The 19,644-nt window shown below is 42.4% G+C and overlaps 1 protein-coding gene across 7 annotated transcripts in view; it reads left to right on the top strand.

Moving 5' to 3' along the window:
- RBMS1 (RNA binding motif single stranded interacting protein 1) overlaps positions 1-19,644 on the top strand; it is a 249,968-nt gene that overhangs the window by 204,252 nt on the left and 26,072 nt on the right. For all 7 annotated transcript variants that reach the window (XM_066344960.1, XM_066344957.1, XM_066344962.1 and 4 more), the window contains exons 5-6: positions 6,806-6,963; positions 9,457-9,536. In XM_066344960.1, the coding sequence (XP_066201057.1) occupies positions 6,806-6,963; positions 9,457-9,536 (238 nt within the window). The remainder of the gene's footprint in view (positions 1-6,805; positions 6,964-9,456; positions 9,537-19,644) is intronic.

Here is a 19,644-nt window from a genome sequence, read left to right as displayed (position 1 = left end):
ATGTCTTCAGGTCTTTGTTGGATGACTGAGATTCCTGGATCTGATGTCTTTGGTATTACCATATTTCCCCATGTATAAGACACACCCTTTTTCCGAAACATTTTAGGTCTAAAAACTGGGTACATTTTATACAGTGGTTGTAGTATTTTTTTTTTACTTGCATTTCCTGCTTTTTTGCGTGAATGAGGAGTTGTATGAATTTTATGATGAATAAAACTTGAGTTCAATAACTTTATGTAATACATTTCTTTCAAATTTTGGGCCCCTAAATTAAGGTGTGTCTTATACATGGGGAAATACGGTATATCATTCACGTTACAAAAGGTATTTTAAATGCTAGAGGGCCCTTTGCTCTAGAACATAGCACCATGGACTTGAGTGTCTGGAGTTGAAGTAGTCTCTTCAAGTTGCCTGAGTAAAGGAACACACATTTTTGGAGAAAAAAAATTTTTTAAAGTTCGGGTTTGGGCCCCATTATTTGAGTAATAAGGGACCCATCACTGTCCACTTTCCTCTAGTGAATTAATCAGGATACTATAAAGTTGTAAAAAGTCACGTTGCCATGTGTTAAAGGCTTGCTTTCCTATGTAATCAGAAAACAGTAGGGGCATTCTGTTAGAGTCCAGGGAGTGAGGGAGAATATATTGTTTGACCCGTTGGCCACTTGGGATAAAAAAGGACTCCACACATGCTCAAAACTGAATTGCAAAACTGCCAGTAAATAGCATTAGACAATAGTTAGTGGGGGTTTTTTTTGTCTTTTTGTGGGGGTTTTTGCATGTTTCAATTTCCAGTCCCTTTCTTGGTACCTGGTATATGGTAGCTATTAGATGTTTAATATGTTAATGATCAAAGAAGCCAATTAAGTGAGAGAAAAGTTTTCTTCCGAGCGTGGGCAGATAATGAGAACTAAGAATGGGACATTTAGAAATATTCATTGCGCTCTGTTCGAGTACCTGTGAAACTTATCAAAAGGTTTTCCCAATGTCTCAAGGCCAATCCTGTTCATGTTACACTTGGCATTTGTTTCAAATGTGTGCATTTTAAAAAAATAAAAGACTTGGAATTTATAAAAAGAAAAGAAAAACAGATGAGCTAAAATGACATAAAACTCAATGGAAAGCCATTGAGTGACTTGTGTAAGCCTTTCAGCAGTGTCTCTTAAGGCCTGCTGGTGGTAAGCTTGCACATTTTTTTGAGTAACTAGGCAGTTAAACGAGCAGGAATTGAGTCCCCTTCCTCACAGAGGCCTACCGTGCTTCAGGCAGTTTGCATTCACAAGCCTGTAAGCAGCAAGAGATCTGCTGGTTGGTGAACCTATTCAGTACAAGAGAAAACAGATGTCTGGTCTTCCTGCCAAGTCCCTTTCTTGCATTTTAGGAACCATTCCACACGCACAGGGAGGTTTTTGTTAATTTCTTTCAGATGATGACTGAGTGCTTTACACCACGGGACCTCCGAGTCCCGCTTTTCTACTCAAGTGAACATTAGTAGCCATTTATCCCTCTCACGGCCAATGTGGGATCTAGTTTTCTACTTGTTAGAGAAGCCATTGAACCCTTTCCATGGATATAAAGAGGCCTGTTGGCCCCATTTTTATGTTTGACCACCCATAATTTACAGAGGACTTGTTTTTTCAGACACAGCATTCTATGTAATAAAACAGTTATGATTGTCACTGAGTCTAAGGAAACTAAATTAGCCTCACTCCAGAACCACCCCCCACTTACTTAACAAGTATTATATATTTTGTTCACTATGAATGGATGGTAATTAGAATGCATGGACACTTTCAGGATTAGATATTTCTGTAGCCAGTGCTGCTGGCTTGGAGTTTCTTTTCTTATTATTATTGCAGCTATGTGGTCAGGTGCTTACAGAATAAGTTGAGCATTTGAAAAGAAAAATAAATGGCATTAGTTCTAAGGGTCCTCCTAAATTAAGAAACATAATTGAGTTGTTGCTATTAACAAATGCATTAAAACATATGCATTAAAAATCATAGAAAATATTTACTTATATTTCTTCTGTCTCACTATTTATCCAAGAATGAGCTCAATTTCCTTCTGGATTCTGATTTAGCGCTTCTTTTTTCTTCATTGGTAAACTTTCAAGTTGAGTCAAGACTTTTAAAATGTAATATTTTTATTAATATTTTAATAATAACAGCAACTTCAAAACAGATTTAGAAAGTAGTTAGTACCTACATTGTTGCTCTTAACATTACTTCACTTATGACGTTCTTCTGTGAACTTCTTAAATATTAGTCCTTTAGATTTTTACAATTGTAACTTACAGTGAAAGTCCACAATATTTATGGTATGTTTCCTATGTAACATTTTTTAATGCCATATTTTTTCCCAAGGAGTGTTTTAATGCTCTTTAATTATGGGGTTTTCAGCTTTACTCTGAACCTGACTAAGCATGATTCAGAAATCTTTCTAATTAGTTAGGTTTAATCATATTACTCTGTGCCTCCAGATCCCCACCCCCCGTTTTTCAGGGTGTGGCTTTCTAACTGCAGTAAGCCGAGGGCAGTTCTTCCTCCTTCCCTCTCCCCCTCCCCGGCCAGAGAACAGGAAATCACAGGATAAGCCTGGCTCATCTCCCTGGAGTTTGAGTATTACTTGAAAAAGTATTAGGACAGAAGAAATACTGTTTCTATATGAAAACAAACTTGAATAGTCAGGGGGTAGATTTTTAAATTGACACCCCCGTCCCCCCTCTCCTTGTTTTTAGATACAGCACGAGGCTTCAGGGAAATCTTGCAGTTCCTGCAAAGCTACTTTGGCCTTAGTTTACAGATTCTTCAGGATACATAGCCATTCTCCCTGCTGTTAGCATTGCTTAAGCGAAAATGTTTGAGTAACAATGACTGACAAAATAAAAATCCAACTCCGTAGGTAGCCTTTCACAATCTGGTTTCAGCCTCGTGACTTCTGCTTGTTTCTCAAATTTCAACTGTCATGTCCTCTGAGAAGTCTCCCCTAATCTTCCTAAGACAAGTTCCCCTGTCCGTCCTCCCACTGTCATTTGCACACGTCCATATCATAGTACTCATTACATGTGTTTTTATCTCCCCAACTTATCTGCTGGAAAACAGGACGGGAGTCATGGTTTATAATGAGTCCGGGATGCGTGAGAAGCACTGTCAATGTCAGTTAGCTGTATTAGGCGGCAGGCCCCTAAACACCCACCTTCAGACAGAAAAGGACCCCATCTGTGTTGGCCAATTAAGGACCAGACTTAAGAGGAACAAATACAGCCTTTTGCACTGCAAGAAAATCTGGGGATTTGGGAGGTTAAAGCCGACATTAAATGACTAATCAAGGAGCTTTGTGATTAATCGGGTGAAGTTGGTGGAGGTAGTTAGTGAAGGCGAAAAAGATTTCACCTCTCATCCCATCTATCTCAGAAGAATGTGAAAACTTTAATACCTAAGACCATTTGCTTCTCCCTATATTTTGAAATATTTTATCTATTATTGTCATGCATTTATTAAACAGATCACTTTCAATTGTTTGTTATACATTAAAGATAAACTCCATTTAATTGTCATTAGGAGGTTTGCTCAGTGTAAGGTAATCAGTGATGTCACACTGAATTTATCTAATTTCAGCTAAAAGCAAAGATGATAGTCATTTTGTTGAGTCTGTGGAGGCTTTAATTAGGGTAACTATTCAGCTTGCTACTGAGCATTTAAAAATGTTTAATATTGCCCTGGCCGGTTGGCTCAGTGGTAGAGCGTTGGCCTGGCTTGCAGGAGTCCCGGGTTCGATTCCCGGCCAGGGCACACAGGAGAAGCGGCCATCTGCTTCTCCACCCCTCCCCCTCTCCTTCCTCTCTATCTCTCTCTTCCCCTCCCGCAGCCAGAGCTCCATTGGAGCTAGGTTGGCCCGGGCGCTGAGGATGGCTCTGTGACCTCTGCCTCAGGCGCTAGAATGGGTCTGGTTGTGGCAGAGCGACGCCCCAGATGGGCAGCGCATTGCCCCCTGGTGGGCATGCCAGGTGGATCCGAGTCGGGTGCATGCAGGAGTCTGTCTGACTGCCTCTCTGTTTCCAACTTCAGAAAAATACAAAAAAAAAAAAAATGTTTAATGTTATCTTGGACGCAGCCACACTGACCCCCCCAAGTGTCTGCGGCCCCAGGCTGGGAGCCTGCTCTGTATCTTCAGAACTGGCCTGGTGACCTTCTGCTCTCTTGTCAGAGCCAGGAAGTCATAGGGACAGTCTTTTCTACCCGTTATTTCTCAGTCTTTGATAACTTTAATAGTTGGGAATACCAGGGTTATTTGTCATTTTCTAGGATACCAGATGGTTATTTTAAATCTAAATAATCAATGTTCACTTTTACTTAAAGATTATATTAAAGGACAAGTTTTACTTCAGGTTCCATTATTCTAGGGTATATTTGAAAGTGGAGACTTTTAAAAAATTTTTTAGGAATTATATTGTTTTCAGATGTACAACTCTGTATACATTATCTGTATATTGTTACTGTGTGTTCATCACCCACATCAAGTTTCCTTCCATCACCATATAGTCCTTCACTCTCTTCTGCCTCCCCCTAACCCGTTTTCCCTCTGGTAATCACCATGCTCTTGTCTGTTTGGATGAGGTTTTTCTTTGTTTAATCCCTTCCAGTTTTTCACCCAGTCCCCCAGTCTCCATCCCCTAACAGATATTAGTCTGTTCTCCATATCTATGAGTCTGTTTCTCTTTTGTTTATTAGATTATTTTGTTTATTAAATTCCACATGTAAGTAAAATCATATGGTATTTGTCTCTCTTACTGGCTTATTTTACTTAGCATGATAACCTCCAGGTTCAATTATGCTGTCACGAAAGGTAAGAAGATTTTCTTCTTTTATATGGCTGAATAGTATTTCTGTGCGTAAATGTATCACAGCTTGTTTGTTTGTTTTTTCTTTTGGTACTACAGCTTTTTTATCCATCATCTACTGATGGATAGTTGGGCTGCTTCCAAATCTTGGCTATTTTAAATGACACTGCAGTAAACATATGAGTACATATATTCTTTCGAATTAGTGTTTTGGGTTTCTTTGGATATATTCCCAGAAGTGAAATTGCTAGGTCATGAGGAGTTATATTTTATAATTTTTTAGATAACTCTACACTGCTTTCCACAGTGGCTGTACCAGATCACCAATATGCATTCCCACCAACAGTGCACAAGGGTTCCCTGTTCTCCACATCCTCGCCGACATTTACTGTTTGTTGGCTTATTGATGATAGTCATTCTGACTGGTGTGAGGTAATACCTCATTGTGGTTTTAATTTGTATTTCTCTGCAGATTAGGGATGCTGAGCATCTTTTCATATGTCTGTTGGCCATTGGTGTGTCTTCTTTAGAGGAGTGTCTATTCAGGTCCTTTGCCCATTTCTTAATTGGATTGTATTTTTGGTTTTGAGTGTTATAAGTTCCTGGTAAATCTTTATCAGATGTATCATTGGCAGATTGTTCTCCCCCTCAGTGGGTTGTCTTTTCATTTTGTTGATCTTCGTTCAAATTCAAACATGTATATGCTTCACATATATTTTTAAAAGCACTGTGCATTTTGGAAATCGAGACTGTAATGAGTGTGCTATTTTGTTGCCTAAAGCTAAAACATTAATTAATGATATTACTAATAGTGCTTATTAAAAAAATAAGCTTGCCTGGTTCAATATGTAAAGATACAATTGGTTAATAAGAGCAAAGGAATGCCTGATTTGAGATTAAAATTAAGGCTATCCTAATCTTACAATTGCAGAGGTGAATTTTGACTTGGTCAGAAAATATTCCAATAGTCATATAGGTTTTTCCCCTGATGATTTGAATGCCATACTCTTAGTAAATATACGTAACAGTTCTCGGGAAATTTTGTTTATCTTTGGTTTCAGCTGATTGTACCTTAGCAAAGGAAAGAGGAATAGGAAATGACCTAATTATTGCTTCTTGAACTTTCATATGCAAATAAATCACCTGGAAATCCTGTGAAAATGCAGCTTTTGATTCTGTAGGTCTGGGATGGGGCCTGAGATTCTCCATTTCTAATATGCACACAAGCAATTTTGCCTCTTCAGGCCCCTGGATTACTCTCTTGAGTAGCAAGGATTTAGCAAAATTTCCCTCCTGCGCCTGCTCTAGAGCTTAACTTCACCCAGATTCTAAAATTTGATCTGCCTAAAGCTTAGCATTTTGTATGGCTTTGAGTTGTTTTTGTTAATTTAGCAGCTCTCCTTTTCCCAACGGTGGTTGCAACTCAGAAGTAGTCAGGACTCCGCTGTGGAGCAGAGGAGGGGGTTTGGGGCAGAGCCCCACTGGGCTTTCAGTGACTTGGTCCCGAATCCCACATGTGTCTTTGGATTGAATTATTAGCAGTAATAGCCTTCTGCGCAATAGTGTGCCTGAAACGGACTCCTAAAAATAGTAGCAGAGAAGAGGTTGGTTATTTCGGGAACACTGCAAACAGCTGAGTGTCATGGTTCCAGGAGGGCACCCTCTCAACACAGCGGTCCTGCCAGCAGCAGTTCCACTTCCAGCTCTGCTGAGAAAGGCTTAGTCAGATCGTGTCTGACCTGCGCACATTGTCTAAGCCTCAGATCCTCTTTTAAAGTGTCCACGGTGACTTGGGTGTCTGTAGTTCCCATGATCTTACTAGGTAACTTTTTTTATTATTGATGTTAGAAGTAGATAATACTTTTAAAGACCTGAGCAAAGAGAATGCCTAAATAAAAGTAGCTGTGTTAATATATCTCATCTTCTTTTGGAAATTAATAGACAATTCTCTGTTCTGTTTTAGCAACAAGAACAAGATCCTACCAACCTGTATATTTCTAATTTACCACTGTCCATGGATGAGCAAGAACTTGAAAATATGCTGAAACCATTTGGACAAGTTATTTCTACAAGGATACTGCGTGATTCCAGTGGTACAAGTCGTGGTGTTGGCTTTGCTAGGTGGGCATCCTTTCCAGTCTTAGGCTAACAACAAAGCTTTGCTATGTTTCCTGGGAAATAAATATTGAGCAAGAAGAGAATTTCAATGAGAACTAAGGGAGCTGGTTGCACCATGAACTTAAATTATCTGTAAATCCTGGTTTGCATTTTTCCAAATGTTTTGGAAGTTTATTAGCATTCTTGAACCTGAGGATACTAATATTTAGTGACTCCGGGCAAGGAAATATTACATGAGCAATAGTTCTGAAAGTATCTGCCCCTGACTTTTTTTTTTTTACTTTACAGGGACAGACAGAGAGAGAGTCAGAGAGAGGGATAGACAGGGACAGACAGACAGGAATGGAGAGAGATGAGAAGCATCAATCATCAGTTTTTCGTTGCGACACCTTAGTTGTTCATTGATTGCTTTCTCATATGTGCCTTGACCGCGGGCCTTCAGCAGACCGAGTAACCCCTTGCTTGAGCCAGCGACCTTGGGTCTAAGCTGGTGAGCATTTTTTATTTTGCTCACACCAGATGAGCCCGTGCTCAAGCTGGTGACCTCGTGGTCTCGAACCTGGGTCCTTGGCTCCAGTCCAACGCTCTATCCACTGCACCACCACCTGGTCAGGCTGCCCCTGATATTTTTATTAATTAAATTAGGACACCTTATAACTTCTTTAAAATAACAACTTCTGACTCCTGAATTTCATACAGAGATCAGTATGGTCTTTCTCATTGGATGGAAATTTGATTCATCGTCAGTAAAGTCAATGAATTAGATTTTTTAAATTTTTTTTTAGAGAGGAGAGAGAGAGAGACAGAGAGAGAGAGAAGGGGGGAGGAGCAGGAAACAACTCCCATATGTGCCTTGACCAGGCAGCTCCAGGGTTTCGAACTGGCGACCTCAGTGTTTCCAGGTCGACACTTGATCCACTGCGCCACCACAGGTCAGGCAATAAATTAGATTTTTAAATAATATATTTTGAACTTTCAGAAAAGTAAAACAACACTATGACACCTGTCTGACTACCAGTTGTTACACCAGTGGTAACATTTTACAATTTTGCTTTGGAGTACTTCCATACAGAGATATGAAGTGCCACCATTCCTTTTCTCTTTTGTCTTTACCTCCCTAGAAGGGATACTTCAGTGTACTGATTAATTTGGTTTATAAAGGAAAAATCTTAATTAGGAGGAACTTTGATTTGTTATATAGTTCTAACCTGAAAGCCCATGTACAAAAACTTATTTGACATGGTACAGTATTTAGGAACTTAATAACTGCAGCAACAAGCAATGTCTGCGTATCTTAAAGAACTGGTTTTGATTTTTATTTGCTGGCCTTTTACTTTTCTCTACATTATCCTATTTGATATCAATCACATGTACTACCACAGACCTGTGAGATAACAAAGCAAGCATTGTTTACTATTTTACATATAAGAGAATTGAGGCCAAGACGGGACTTTTTTATTGTCACTTGGCTGCCAGGTAATGAGGCATGGTCTTCTAGCTTTTAGTCCGTTGCCCTTTCTGTTAGGCTAGATAAATTTATAATAAAACTAAAATGTTCTTCCGTCGAAAGTCACCAAGGCTAGTGTCTCATCTCCAGTGTGTGCTTGATTGGTTAAAAGGATCCAAGTGAAACAAGCCCCGTGCCATCTAAAACCTGTCACCTCTGTGGGTGTTCTCCTGAAAGAAGATCAGGTAGCTTTATTTCTATACTCAAAGATGGAATCCAATTAAATTCTACTGCTTTTTAAAACTATCATTATCTGTTAAAACCTTTGTGTAACTCTGGGTAGTCTAGGAGGGTAGCATATTTTGAATGGACAATTCAGTGTTTCTTCCATTAAAAATAAATAAGGCAAAATAATTTAATTTCCCTGAAATGTTTCTCAAATGTTTTTAGCCCCCTGCAGATAATGAAGACTATGCTGTAAAGTTAGGCTTCATCCTTTAATTACTCCTCCAAAGCCAAGATTAAAAGGAAGGCACATAATTGACTTAAATTTAATTTTTAACTTGAAGCAGATATAAAAACTATATTAAAGGTACTATATCCTCTGATTGACACTAGTTCTTCTCACAACTTTTGAGTCTTTTATTTTGTGACTGTGTAAAAGGAAAGGCCATCTTTAAAATATTTCAGCAAACAGTAAATACACTAGTGTTTTAAACTCTTTTTTGTTTAATTCAGTATTATAACTAAGAAAGCTATTATGTATTGATTGTCAGTTTTCCAACAAGTAGATAAAAATTATGCATTTGATGATTGGTCTTAAACAATCTTGATATAATTTATTTCTTTTATGATTTAGAGAAGGTATTTGTTAATACTTATTTTACTTTAGAGGTATACCAGCAAGTTAGATAAAAGATAATACACACTCACTTTTTCTTATTCAGATTTTTGCTGGTTTCATTTACATTCACTAAACCTGTAAGAATGTATTCATGCTCAGAACAGATCTCTAAATATCTGTTTTATTTATTTATTTATAAATATAGGATGGAATCAACAGAAAAGTGTGAAGCCGTCATTGGTCATTTTAATGGGAAATTCATTAAGACACCGCCTGGAGTTTCTGGTATGTTGTTTGTCTAAAAAAATTTTTTCATAGGACTCACAACATTTTAATATTTTAAATATTCTTTATTTAGAAATTAAATTTAATAAGGTGACATTGGATGTCTAAAATTTTATCAGTAGCCTTTTTCATATAATAAGTGTATAATTTTAGTACATGATGACTCATATCAAAGAACCAAAGAAAATGTCATTTAGCTCTTTAAAGTTTATTTCTTTGGATCTACAAATAGGACTTAAAAACTCACCTTTCTCCAGACAGTGAGTGTTTGAATATGAATGGAAGCTGACCCTGCGTAAGGATCCATCTGACCTGTAAAGCAGAAACCTCCCTCCCTTTGATGCATAAACCATACTCTAACCCACCTTACGCCCATCCTTAACACATCTGTCATCCAGTCACGTCGTTGAGGACTGATACTTCCCACCCCAGCTCCGGCCTTTGTTACCCCTCCCCCCCTGCAGTGTCTGGACAGCAACTCCTATGGCCTTTCTGCCCACTTCCTCCCATTGCTCTGCCTCGTGTTGTCATGACCGAGAACACCACACATTCGTTCTGACCTCACACTCTAGTAGCTTCGACTAAACTTGATCTGAAATACAAAGGGCTTCTTCCATTTTTACTTTTTATTGGGCCTTCTTTTCCATCCCGTCTGTTCTCCATTTTTGAGCACTAAAACCATTTCTTTAGCAGCATCCTCAGTTTCCTTGTACTCCGTCGCTTAGTCACACTGGCTTGGCAGAACACTGGACCTGGGTTATCCCTATAGCCACCCCCTTTCCTGTTCCTGTGAATCCAGGCAGGGAAGGCTGTCTGCAGCCACCCGGACCCGTAGCATCACTGGTGCTCATCAGCTTCCTCACCCTTCCCTAGAAGCAGTTCTCAATGTCACCATCCTGCCAGTCTCCTCCCCACCCCACCCTTCCCTCTAAGCAGATGACCTCACTTCCTGTTTGATGATTACAATTGAGATCACCAAGCAGAAATGCCATCGTCAGCTTCCTGCTTCCTCCCTACGAGGAGACCTCTGCCCACACCCATTCTTGCCCCCGCCCCCTCTACTCCTCCACCCTGTCCCTAAAGTCTCGAGGACCAGGGGTTCCAAGCTGTGTGCCCTTGACCCCATTCCATTAGGATCTTGCTCTGCCACTTATACCCTCCCTAGAATTTCAATCTGTCTTTTGCTTTTATTCTCTTTTCCAACAAAACCAAAAACCTTTATTTTTGATTAATAACAGATCTCTGGCAAAACTACCCGATGGAGACATGGGAGAAAATGAGCACTAATACCAGGAACAAAAACTGTGAACATATAGCTACAATAGACATTTTTAAAAGCAACAAAACTATGAACTATTTTATACAACTACATTTGAGTAAATAATTTTTTCCAGAAAAACCTGTCCATTTGTGTTTGAAAATGATGTTTGGGTCTCTGTGCTCTTGAAACTAAAGGAAGCCCTCTGGCTCCTTCTCATGGGCCTCTGGACAGGTGCTCCGCTTCCCCGCCCTCCTGCACCCTCAGCTCTCTCCAGTCCCTGGGTACGGCCGAGACTCCTGCTGGTAAAATGACTGGATTCATCTGCTCCGGCTGCCTTGACCACGTACCACCAGCTGATGGGCTTAAAACAATAGAAATGTATTGCCTCAGAGTTCTGGAGGCTGGAGATCCTAGATCAGGGTTTTCAGCAGGGCTGGCTCCTTCTGGGAGTTGGAAAGGAAGCTCTGCTCCAGCCTTGCTCCTTGGCTGGTAGACGGCTGTCTTCTCCCTCTGTCTCTTCACACCGTCCTGGCTCTTTCTGTCTGCCTTTGTGTCCAAATTTCCCCTTTTCATAAGGATATCAGCTATTGGATTCGGGCCCACCCTGATGACTTCATTTTAACTTTAAAGACTCTGTGTCTAAATAAGGTCACATTCTGAGGTGTAGCGAGAGTTAGAGCTTCTCAACTTTTTTGTGTAGGTGTAGAGGGAACACGATTCAACACTTAACATTCACCTCCCGATGATGAAATCTGCAGGCTTTCCTGTCTTTCTGCTGGCTTGTCTGCCGGCTGTGTTCGGTACTGCTGGTCCCTCGCTCGTCTTGGAAATGTGTCCTCCTTTGACTGATGTTGTACTTGTCTGTCTAGTTTCTTCCATCTTGTGTTGATTCCTTCTCCTTTGTGGGCTTGTTTTTTTCTATCTACTCTTTAATTATTACTGGTTTCCTGAATTCTGTTTTTGACTCATGACTCTGCTTGATTTCTTCCACTCTCGTGGTTTCAACTACTGCTTAGGTGCTGATGACTCTCAGACATTGTCTCTTCTCCTGGCTTCTCCCCTGAGTTTCCAGGGCCGGGCCCATTCACCTTGCACTCGTCCACTTCAGAATTCAACTCACCCGCCTTCCCATCTAATCCTGCTCCAGAAATCCAGAACAGACTACCCTGGGCTTTCTTCCAACCCCTCCATCATCTCACAGACAGTCATTCAAGTCCTACCTTTCTCCCTGATTATTTCTAGAACCTGCCGTCTCCCCTCCATCCCTCCTACCGCTGTCTGGTTTAACCCCTTATCTCTCACCCAGGCCGCTACAGTGGTCTCCTCGTGGTCTGCTCTGTTTCTACTCCTTCCTCTCACAGATGTCTGTGGCCCGAGGGACTTAGATAAAAATAGGGGCCTTTGTGTCACTTGACTGGCCAAAGTCCTCCCCTGTCTCCCTCTCCTGCCCCTTGAGGAAAGGACTTGGGATTCCTAGAATGACATTGCCTCATTCTTCAGCCCTGCCTCCCTCTGTGCCCAGCCCACAGTTTCTCCTCCCACACTGAACTGTAGACGTGATTCCAGACACACTGTGCTGCCTCGTTTCTTACCTGGTTTCCCATTCCTTGGGTCCCCTTGGTTTCCTTGAACCTGGCTGTTCCCCTTCACCCTTCAAGGTTGTTCCCCTGGGTGGGCCTCCTCTGATCTTGCTGGGTACCTGCTGTTTGCATGGCACCCGGAGAACATCCACCGATACCATGACATTTAACATGCTTACATGTGTCACACCATTAAACTAGAAGGTCTCTAAGGCAGATACGGTTTTCTCATCTTTCTCTTTTCATACCCAGCGTACTTAGACCATGCTAAGCAACAATAAGTGTTTGTTGGTTTTGTATAATTTCACTATACTGTTCACTAAGACAATGCTACCTGTTTATAAGCTAGCATGCTAGTGGCTGTCTGCAAACCACAAGTTGAACTGGTATTCCGGATTAATTCCGCTGCTCCACAGTTCCATCTTTAACTGAATGGTTGATGCTGATGATTAGGGATTCACTTTAATTTTCTGTATCCAGTTGAATCTCACTCACTTCATAGAAAACCTGTTTGTAAGTTACATGTGACACCACAGACTACATTCAACATGTAATACTAAAACCTAATAGCATACAGGTCACGGCTCAAGTTTGGAGCGGAAAATATGAACCTGGAAGTAAACTATTCCAAGGAAGTCAACTTTGTGAAAGACCTTCCCTTTTGTTTTTAAGTTAATTTTCTTCTTCCATCAGGCACACCTGAATTGAAAGATAAGAAAATAAAAAGAAATGTTTTTGCTCTCCAACCAAGAAAGAGCAAGGGAGAAATCGGATATGTGTGGGAACCTTGTTTACTTTGCCCTGAGGACACCCGTATTAACCCCGTGCCCGGCCGGCCCCTCCAGCCCCTCGCTTCCCTGCCATCCTTTGCACAGTCTGGGCCCCCAGAGTGTTAGTCCTTCTGAAGGGAAGGACTTACCCACCCACCTGTGACCCCTTTACCTTCTCAGCTTATTCTTGCATGCAGCAAGGAAAGTTGGAGAAGGGAAACATCCCAGCCCACTTTTGTTTTTAATGTTGTTAGCAGATAAGATCTGCCAGTTCCCCAAGTGAAATAGATTTCGGAGTGTGCCCCGTGGAGGTTGGACAGTTTTCTTTTTTTTCCAAAGGACTACTTGATTGTATCATTTAACTATTTTCTTTGAAGTAAGTTAGAAGATTATTGGTCACGTCCATTCAAGGAAAAATAGACCTGGATTTCCAAACCATACATACATGATTGTAGGATTCTCTGTACCTTGCAACTAGTAGAAACTAGTTTCTTCCGAGTTGTGTGCCAGTTGTCAAATGGGGCCCAAGAAACAGATGATTTTTTTTTAGATCCAGGATCATCATGGGGGGTAAGGCAGCTTTGCAGTCAAGCTGTTTCTGTCTGTTCTGAATGAGAACTTCATTCTGTTTCATTTTCTGATGTTTAATGATCTTTCATGTATGGTTAATCTTGGTTCCCAACTAACTTGCAAGTTCTTTGGCTGCAAGGACTGTGTTTTACTTTTAATTCTGTGCTAGACACAAAGCCTGTGTATCACCCTGTAACAGTATAGGTGCAGGTTACCAAGGGGTTTCTAAGAGCATTTTTCTTGTGGAGCTCATCACAACAATCATGACTCTTTAGAGGGCCTTTTTGGAAACTGTTTTGCCAATGCAAAAAGTTGAACTAGAGTTAGGCAGGGTTTTGAAATGTACACTGGGATACTTGGACGCGTACTGTCCCAGTGAACTCAGCTTTCCCCAAAAACAAGTCCTCAGTGCATTTAAGAACCCACAACAATTTAAAACACTTTCAACTTCTCTGGATTCCCCTGCCCTTTTTTGTATATATAAAATGAGAATTCTCTGACTGCCAGTCTGTTTATTAGGTGCTGCTTTCTCTCTCAGATTACCTGAGTGGCTGCTTGGTAGCATGGGTTTCTCCACAGAGTGCATATGATTATTTTCAGTAGAACCAGCTGAAAACAAAAATATTGTCAGGCAAAGGTAAATTAAATGAGCCTCCATTTTAATGTTTAACTAAGTAGGCTCATTGCTAGGCAGACATAACATTTCATAAACACAGTCAGAGGATGGCTTATTTGATGCAAGTTGTTTAGCTGGCACGTGCAGAATTCTCTGGGATAGTTTCTGTCAGAGTGCTCAGAGCCTTGCACGACTGGCAGTTTGCCTGTAATATGGGAGCCAAGGACAGATAAGAAACCCATGTTAGACACAGTCCCCCGAAGACACTTGATGAAAATTAACAAACTGAACGGTGAACTCATCTTAACCGTGACTCTCTTAAGAAAGCTTGTAGATGGCAAAGCAGAATAAAGTCAACTGTGCACATGAATGTCACATCTCATATGCCACCATCCTTCTGCCAACACCCTCTTCATCCCAGAGTAGTAATGTGGCTGGGTTCCCCCATGCTAGACATGTCCCACCCTGGCCCAGGGCATGCTACATGGTGGAGTACAGGCTTACAGTTCTGCAAAGATCCACTTCATGATCTTAATTCAATCTGTATTCTGAAGTTGCTTTTTAAAAATCTTGTGTTTTTGTGCCTGGTGTTACCATGTTTTCAAAGAGGCCCTGTTTTTTTTAATAGCAAGTTCTTCTTTAAATGCACAGTGCAGTTTCTGTTGAAAAAATTAATTGCTCATTAGGCCTATCCTCTGTGCTCCCCCACCCAGTCTCATTTTTGTCCTGAAGATGGTGAAGCATTATCCTTTATTTGGGTTCACCTTGGTATTGAGTGCAGCTGGTATCCAGGATGTCAAATTTGCTTAGATTGTCCCCGGCCAGGGTAAAAGAAACCAATGACTTCTTTGTGAGACAACCTAGGTAAATTCCACAGAGGTGTAAAATAACTATTTAATATTTCCTTGATAAAAATTCCAGTACGGAGAATTAGTATGGTGATAGTTTCCCACAAAGTGAATGTTAGAAACAAGGAGGGGTTAGTTGGGTAGTCCAAATTTGGAGACATTCCCAAGGCAAAAACACTGTCACTCATGGTCATGATTCAGGGATTTGTCTAAAAACTACTCTTCCAGAAGAAAGGACAGTCTCTGAGAAGACAATGCACGTGGCCTATTAGCTGGGACTCTGCTGGAGCTGCCTGCCCGGGGCCTGTTGTTTCTGCCTCTGTGGGAGGGACACACGCGTGTGCACACGAACAAAGGCCACACGTGTTTTCAGTGCTGCGGGGGGCGTTGTGACCACCCGTCTCCCTTTGTGGGCCTTTCCGTGACATCGAGTCTGAATAAGTCCCTGTTTGCTAAAGGCAGAACGTTTTTTTTTAAATACGTCTGGTCACTGGTCTGAGCGCGTGTTAGACTCGGCGTTGTGCTGGCGCCCCCCTGCTGCGCTGCCTCGCCCGAGTCCTGGAGGAGCTCCAGCGGAGTGCGTCTGTGACTGCTGGCCGACTCCAGCCAGAGACCTCGGCTTGTTCTACATCTGCTTTCTCTGTTACTCTGACTTTTCCGATTGGGTATGTGCCCAGCAGGGCTTGAAAATGGCTTTGACCGCATTTCATAACTCTGCGTGTATAGGTGATATTATCAGGGCATTGTCCTATGCCAGGAGGCAAAAAAAGTAATGTGTAGAAGAAAAATTAGGACTCTGGTAAAAAGACTGGACATCTTTCAAGGGTTTTTATTGCCTGTTTTGTTTCCTGAATGTTTGTCTTAAGCGCTGGTACTCTAAAAACAGAAAGCCTTGGCAACTGTAGAACAAAGAAGTATAGGGAGATATGTGATGCTCTGGTACTTTTAGGACAGTGTGATCTACCTTTGGGGTTGGGCTCTGCCCACGTCTCCCTCACCCAGTGTGTACGATAGAGCAGAGGGTAAGTGCATGAGCTGTTGAGGGGACTCTCCAAGGCGGCCCTCCACAAGCAGCCATCGCCACGAAGACCAGCGTGCCAGAGCAGGCGTGGTGGCCAGTGGGGTGTGGGCTCCCTTGCAGATCTAAAATTTAAACTTATTTTCCACCACGGAGGGAAAGCCTAGTTTTTTAAAAAGTGACAAGGGACCACACATGGAAAGGCGCCAGTGTTTTTGCTGAAGATGCTTTGAGTGCCATGCCAGACCTGTTTGTGCTGGGGCTGCCTTCAGGTAAGTGGTTGTTATCACCATCAGTCTACAGCACACCCTACGGTACACCATCAGTCACACCCACCCTACAGCACACCATCAGTCACACCCACCCTACAGCACACCATCAGTCACACCCACCCTACAGCACACCCTGCGGCACACCATCAGTCACACCCACCCTCCGGCACACCCTACGGCACACCATCAGTCACACCCACCCTACACATACCCTATGGCACACCGTCAGTCACACCCACCCTACAGCACACCCTATGGCACACCATCAGTCACACCCACCCTACAGCACACCCTACGGCACACCATCAGTCACACCCACCCTACAGCACACCCTACGGCACACCATCAGTCACACCCACCCTACACACACTTGGATCAGTGTCACACCTTTTCACCATCAGGTTCTCCCAGGGAGAAACAATAAATAATGGAAAAACATTTTATTAAAAGTATAAGGATCTCAGGTAGAGGATGTAAGTGTTAACTATGAAACAGTTTTTTATTCTTTTTTTTTAAGGGAGAGGAGGGGAGATACAGAAACAGACTCCCACATGCACCCTGACTGGGATCCACCTGGCAACCCCTTGCCCATCTGAAGCCCCTTTCAACCGACCTATTTTTAGCACCTGAGGCAGAGGCTAAACAGAGCCATCCTCAGTGCCCGAGTCCCATGTGCTCAAATCAATTGAGCCATGGCTGCGGGATGAGAAAAGAGGGGGTGAGAAGCAAGTGGTAACTTCTATGTGCCCTGACTGGCAATTGAACCCGGGACATCCACACAGCGCGTTGCTGCTCTACTGCTGAGCCAACTGGCCAGGGCCCGAAACAGTTTTCTAAAAGGCATTTGCCAGTAACTTCATCCTTAGCTGCAACTTGGACCTTTATTGCATTCTATGTGAAGCCAAGGCAGCAGTCCTTGCCAGCTGCTTAAAGCCCACAGAATCAAATCTGCTGGGAAATAGGCCAGTCCCTAACCACATTTAGAACTTCTGAACCCAAGTCCCTCTCCCGAGAACTTAATAATTCAAAGGCAAGAGGAGGAACCATCATTAAAATTTATGCTCCTCAAAAAAAAAAATTATGCTCCTCCTGTTATCACAATAGTAATAATGATAGCTAAATATGCTGTTCAAGTACTTTATATGTTAATTATAGCAATCCTTTGAAGTAGTAGTACTATCCCCATTTCACAGATTATGAAACCAGAAATATTAAATAATTTACCCAGAGTCACTAGTTAGTACATGGAATTTCAAACACAGCGAGACTGATCTAGAGCTGGTGTTCTAACCACTGTAAAATCTGACCACTAGCCCTGGCCGGTTGGCTCAGCGTTAGAGCGTCGGCCTAGCGTGCGGAGGACCCGGGTTCGATTCCCGGCCAGGGCACACAGGAGAAGCGCCCATTTGCTTCTCCACCCCTCCGCCGCGCTTTCCTCTCTGTCTCTCTCTTCCCCTCCCGCAGCCAAGGCTCCATTGGAGCAAAGATGGCCCGGGCGCTGGGGATGGCTCTGTGGCCTCTGCCTCAGGCGCTAGAGTGGTTCTGGTCACAACATGGCAATGCCCAGGATGGGCAGAGCATCGCCCCCTGGTGGGCAGAGCGTCGCCCCTGGTGGGCGTGCCGGGTGGATCCCGGTCGGCGCATGCAGGAGTCTGTCTGACTGTCTCTCCCTGTTTCCAGCTTCAGAAAAATGAAAAAAAAAAAAATCTGACCACTAATACAGCTGTTGGTGCAGAGATTGGGGAGATGAATAATATACACACACACAGATGTTTACAGTTTTATGGTAGAACATTATGTAACTTTTTTTTTTTTACAGGGACAGAGAGAAAGTCAGAGAGAGGGATAGATAGGGACAGACAGACAGGAATGGAGAGAGATAAGAAGCATCAATCATCAGTTTTTTGTTGTGACACCTTAGTTGTTCGTTGATTGCTTTCTCATATGTGCCTTGACCGTGGGCCTTCAGCAGACCGAGTAACCCCTTGCTCGAGCCAGCGACCTTAGGTCCAAGCTGGTGAGCTTTACTCAAACCAGATGAGCCTGCTCTCAAGCTGGTGACCTCAGGATCTCGAACCTGGGTTCTCCACATCCCAGTCCGATGCTCTATCCACTGCACCACCGCCTGGTCAGGCTCTGTAACTGTTTCTTAATGATTGTATAAAAAGGTAGAGAAAGGCCCACCATGTAGGTGGTAGAAGAAGAGAACCTAACATCGCAAATATGAGAAAATAAATATAGAATGATGGGAAAGGGTAATATTTTTGTTTTTTATTTAACCTGCCTTGAATATTGTTAACACATGATTTTACTCATAGGTAAAGCTGAATGGGAGCTGGAAATACTCTGTGAGGGTCAGGAAAGGAGAGGCGGACACCGTGGAAGGCTGGGCGTCTGGAGAGAGGCTGTGGCTCTGAGTCCTGACGCGGCAGGACCGCAGGACTGGGTTAGAAACCCAGCGGGCCAAAGCAGGAGCGGGTGTCATGGGTGCACACACCCCAAAAAGAATGGATGATTCTATTGGATCCTTAGGTTGAATTTTTCAAAAGAAAGAGTCCCAGATAGTTCCTTGCATATTATTACTTGAGGAAACTTGAAAGTAGAAAACTATCAGAAAAAAAAGCTAACAGAGTTGCTGAGTGGGCTGCTTTTCCACAGCTGATGGAGACCTTTCTGTGGAGGGCAGTTTACATTTTATAGAATGTTGATTGGAGTAAAAGACTACATAACTAGAAAAATGAGAGTTTGGAAATAGCTGTTAGAACACAGTGAGAAAAATGGTCTACCCTGTTACATACTTCCAAGAACTTGAGTCCTCCAAGCCACTGATTAAATATGTGAGGACTTCCTGGGGGTCAGATGATAAGCTTAGTGCTTAGAGCGGGCGTTCTGGAAGCAGTTTTTAGTGTGGGTATCAAGGGAAGGCATTTGAGCATAAATCACTGTAGCATTTGCGCTTTAGAAGGTAAGGGAAGTGCCGGGTGGAGAAGTGCGGGGAGTCGTCATGGGATCACTTAGCAGACTCAGTCCCTTAGGGGGGAGGTATGGTTAGTGCCACAAAGTTAGGCCTTTCTAAAAGGTCTTTCCACTCTCACAGCCCTGTTGCAGGCACATTGGAGATCCAGTAATGCATGTACCCTAGATGACTCTTAAGAGGACCCCCAGAAAGATCA

This window comes from Saccopteryx leptura, chromosome 7 (genome assembly GCF_036850995.1).
Source record: "Saccopteryx leptura isolate mSacLep1 chromosome 7, mSacLep1_pri_phased_curated, whole genome shotgun sequence".
NCBI classification, from domain to species: domain Eukaryota; kingdom Metazoa; phylum Chordata; class Mammalia; order Chiroptera; family Emballonuridae; genus Saccopteryx; species Saccopteryx leptura.
This window is presented reverse-complemented; position numbering and strand designations above follow the sequence as displayed.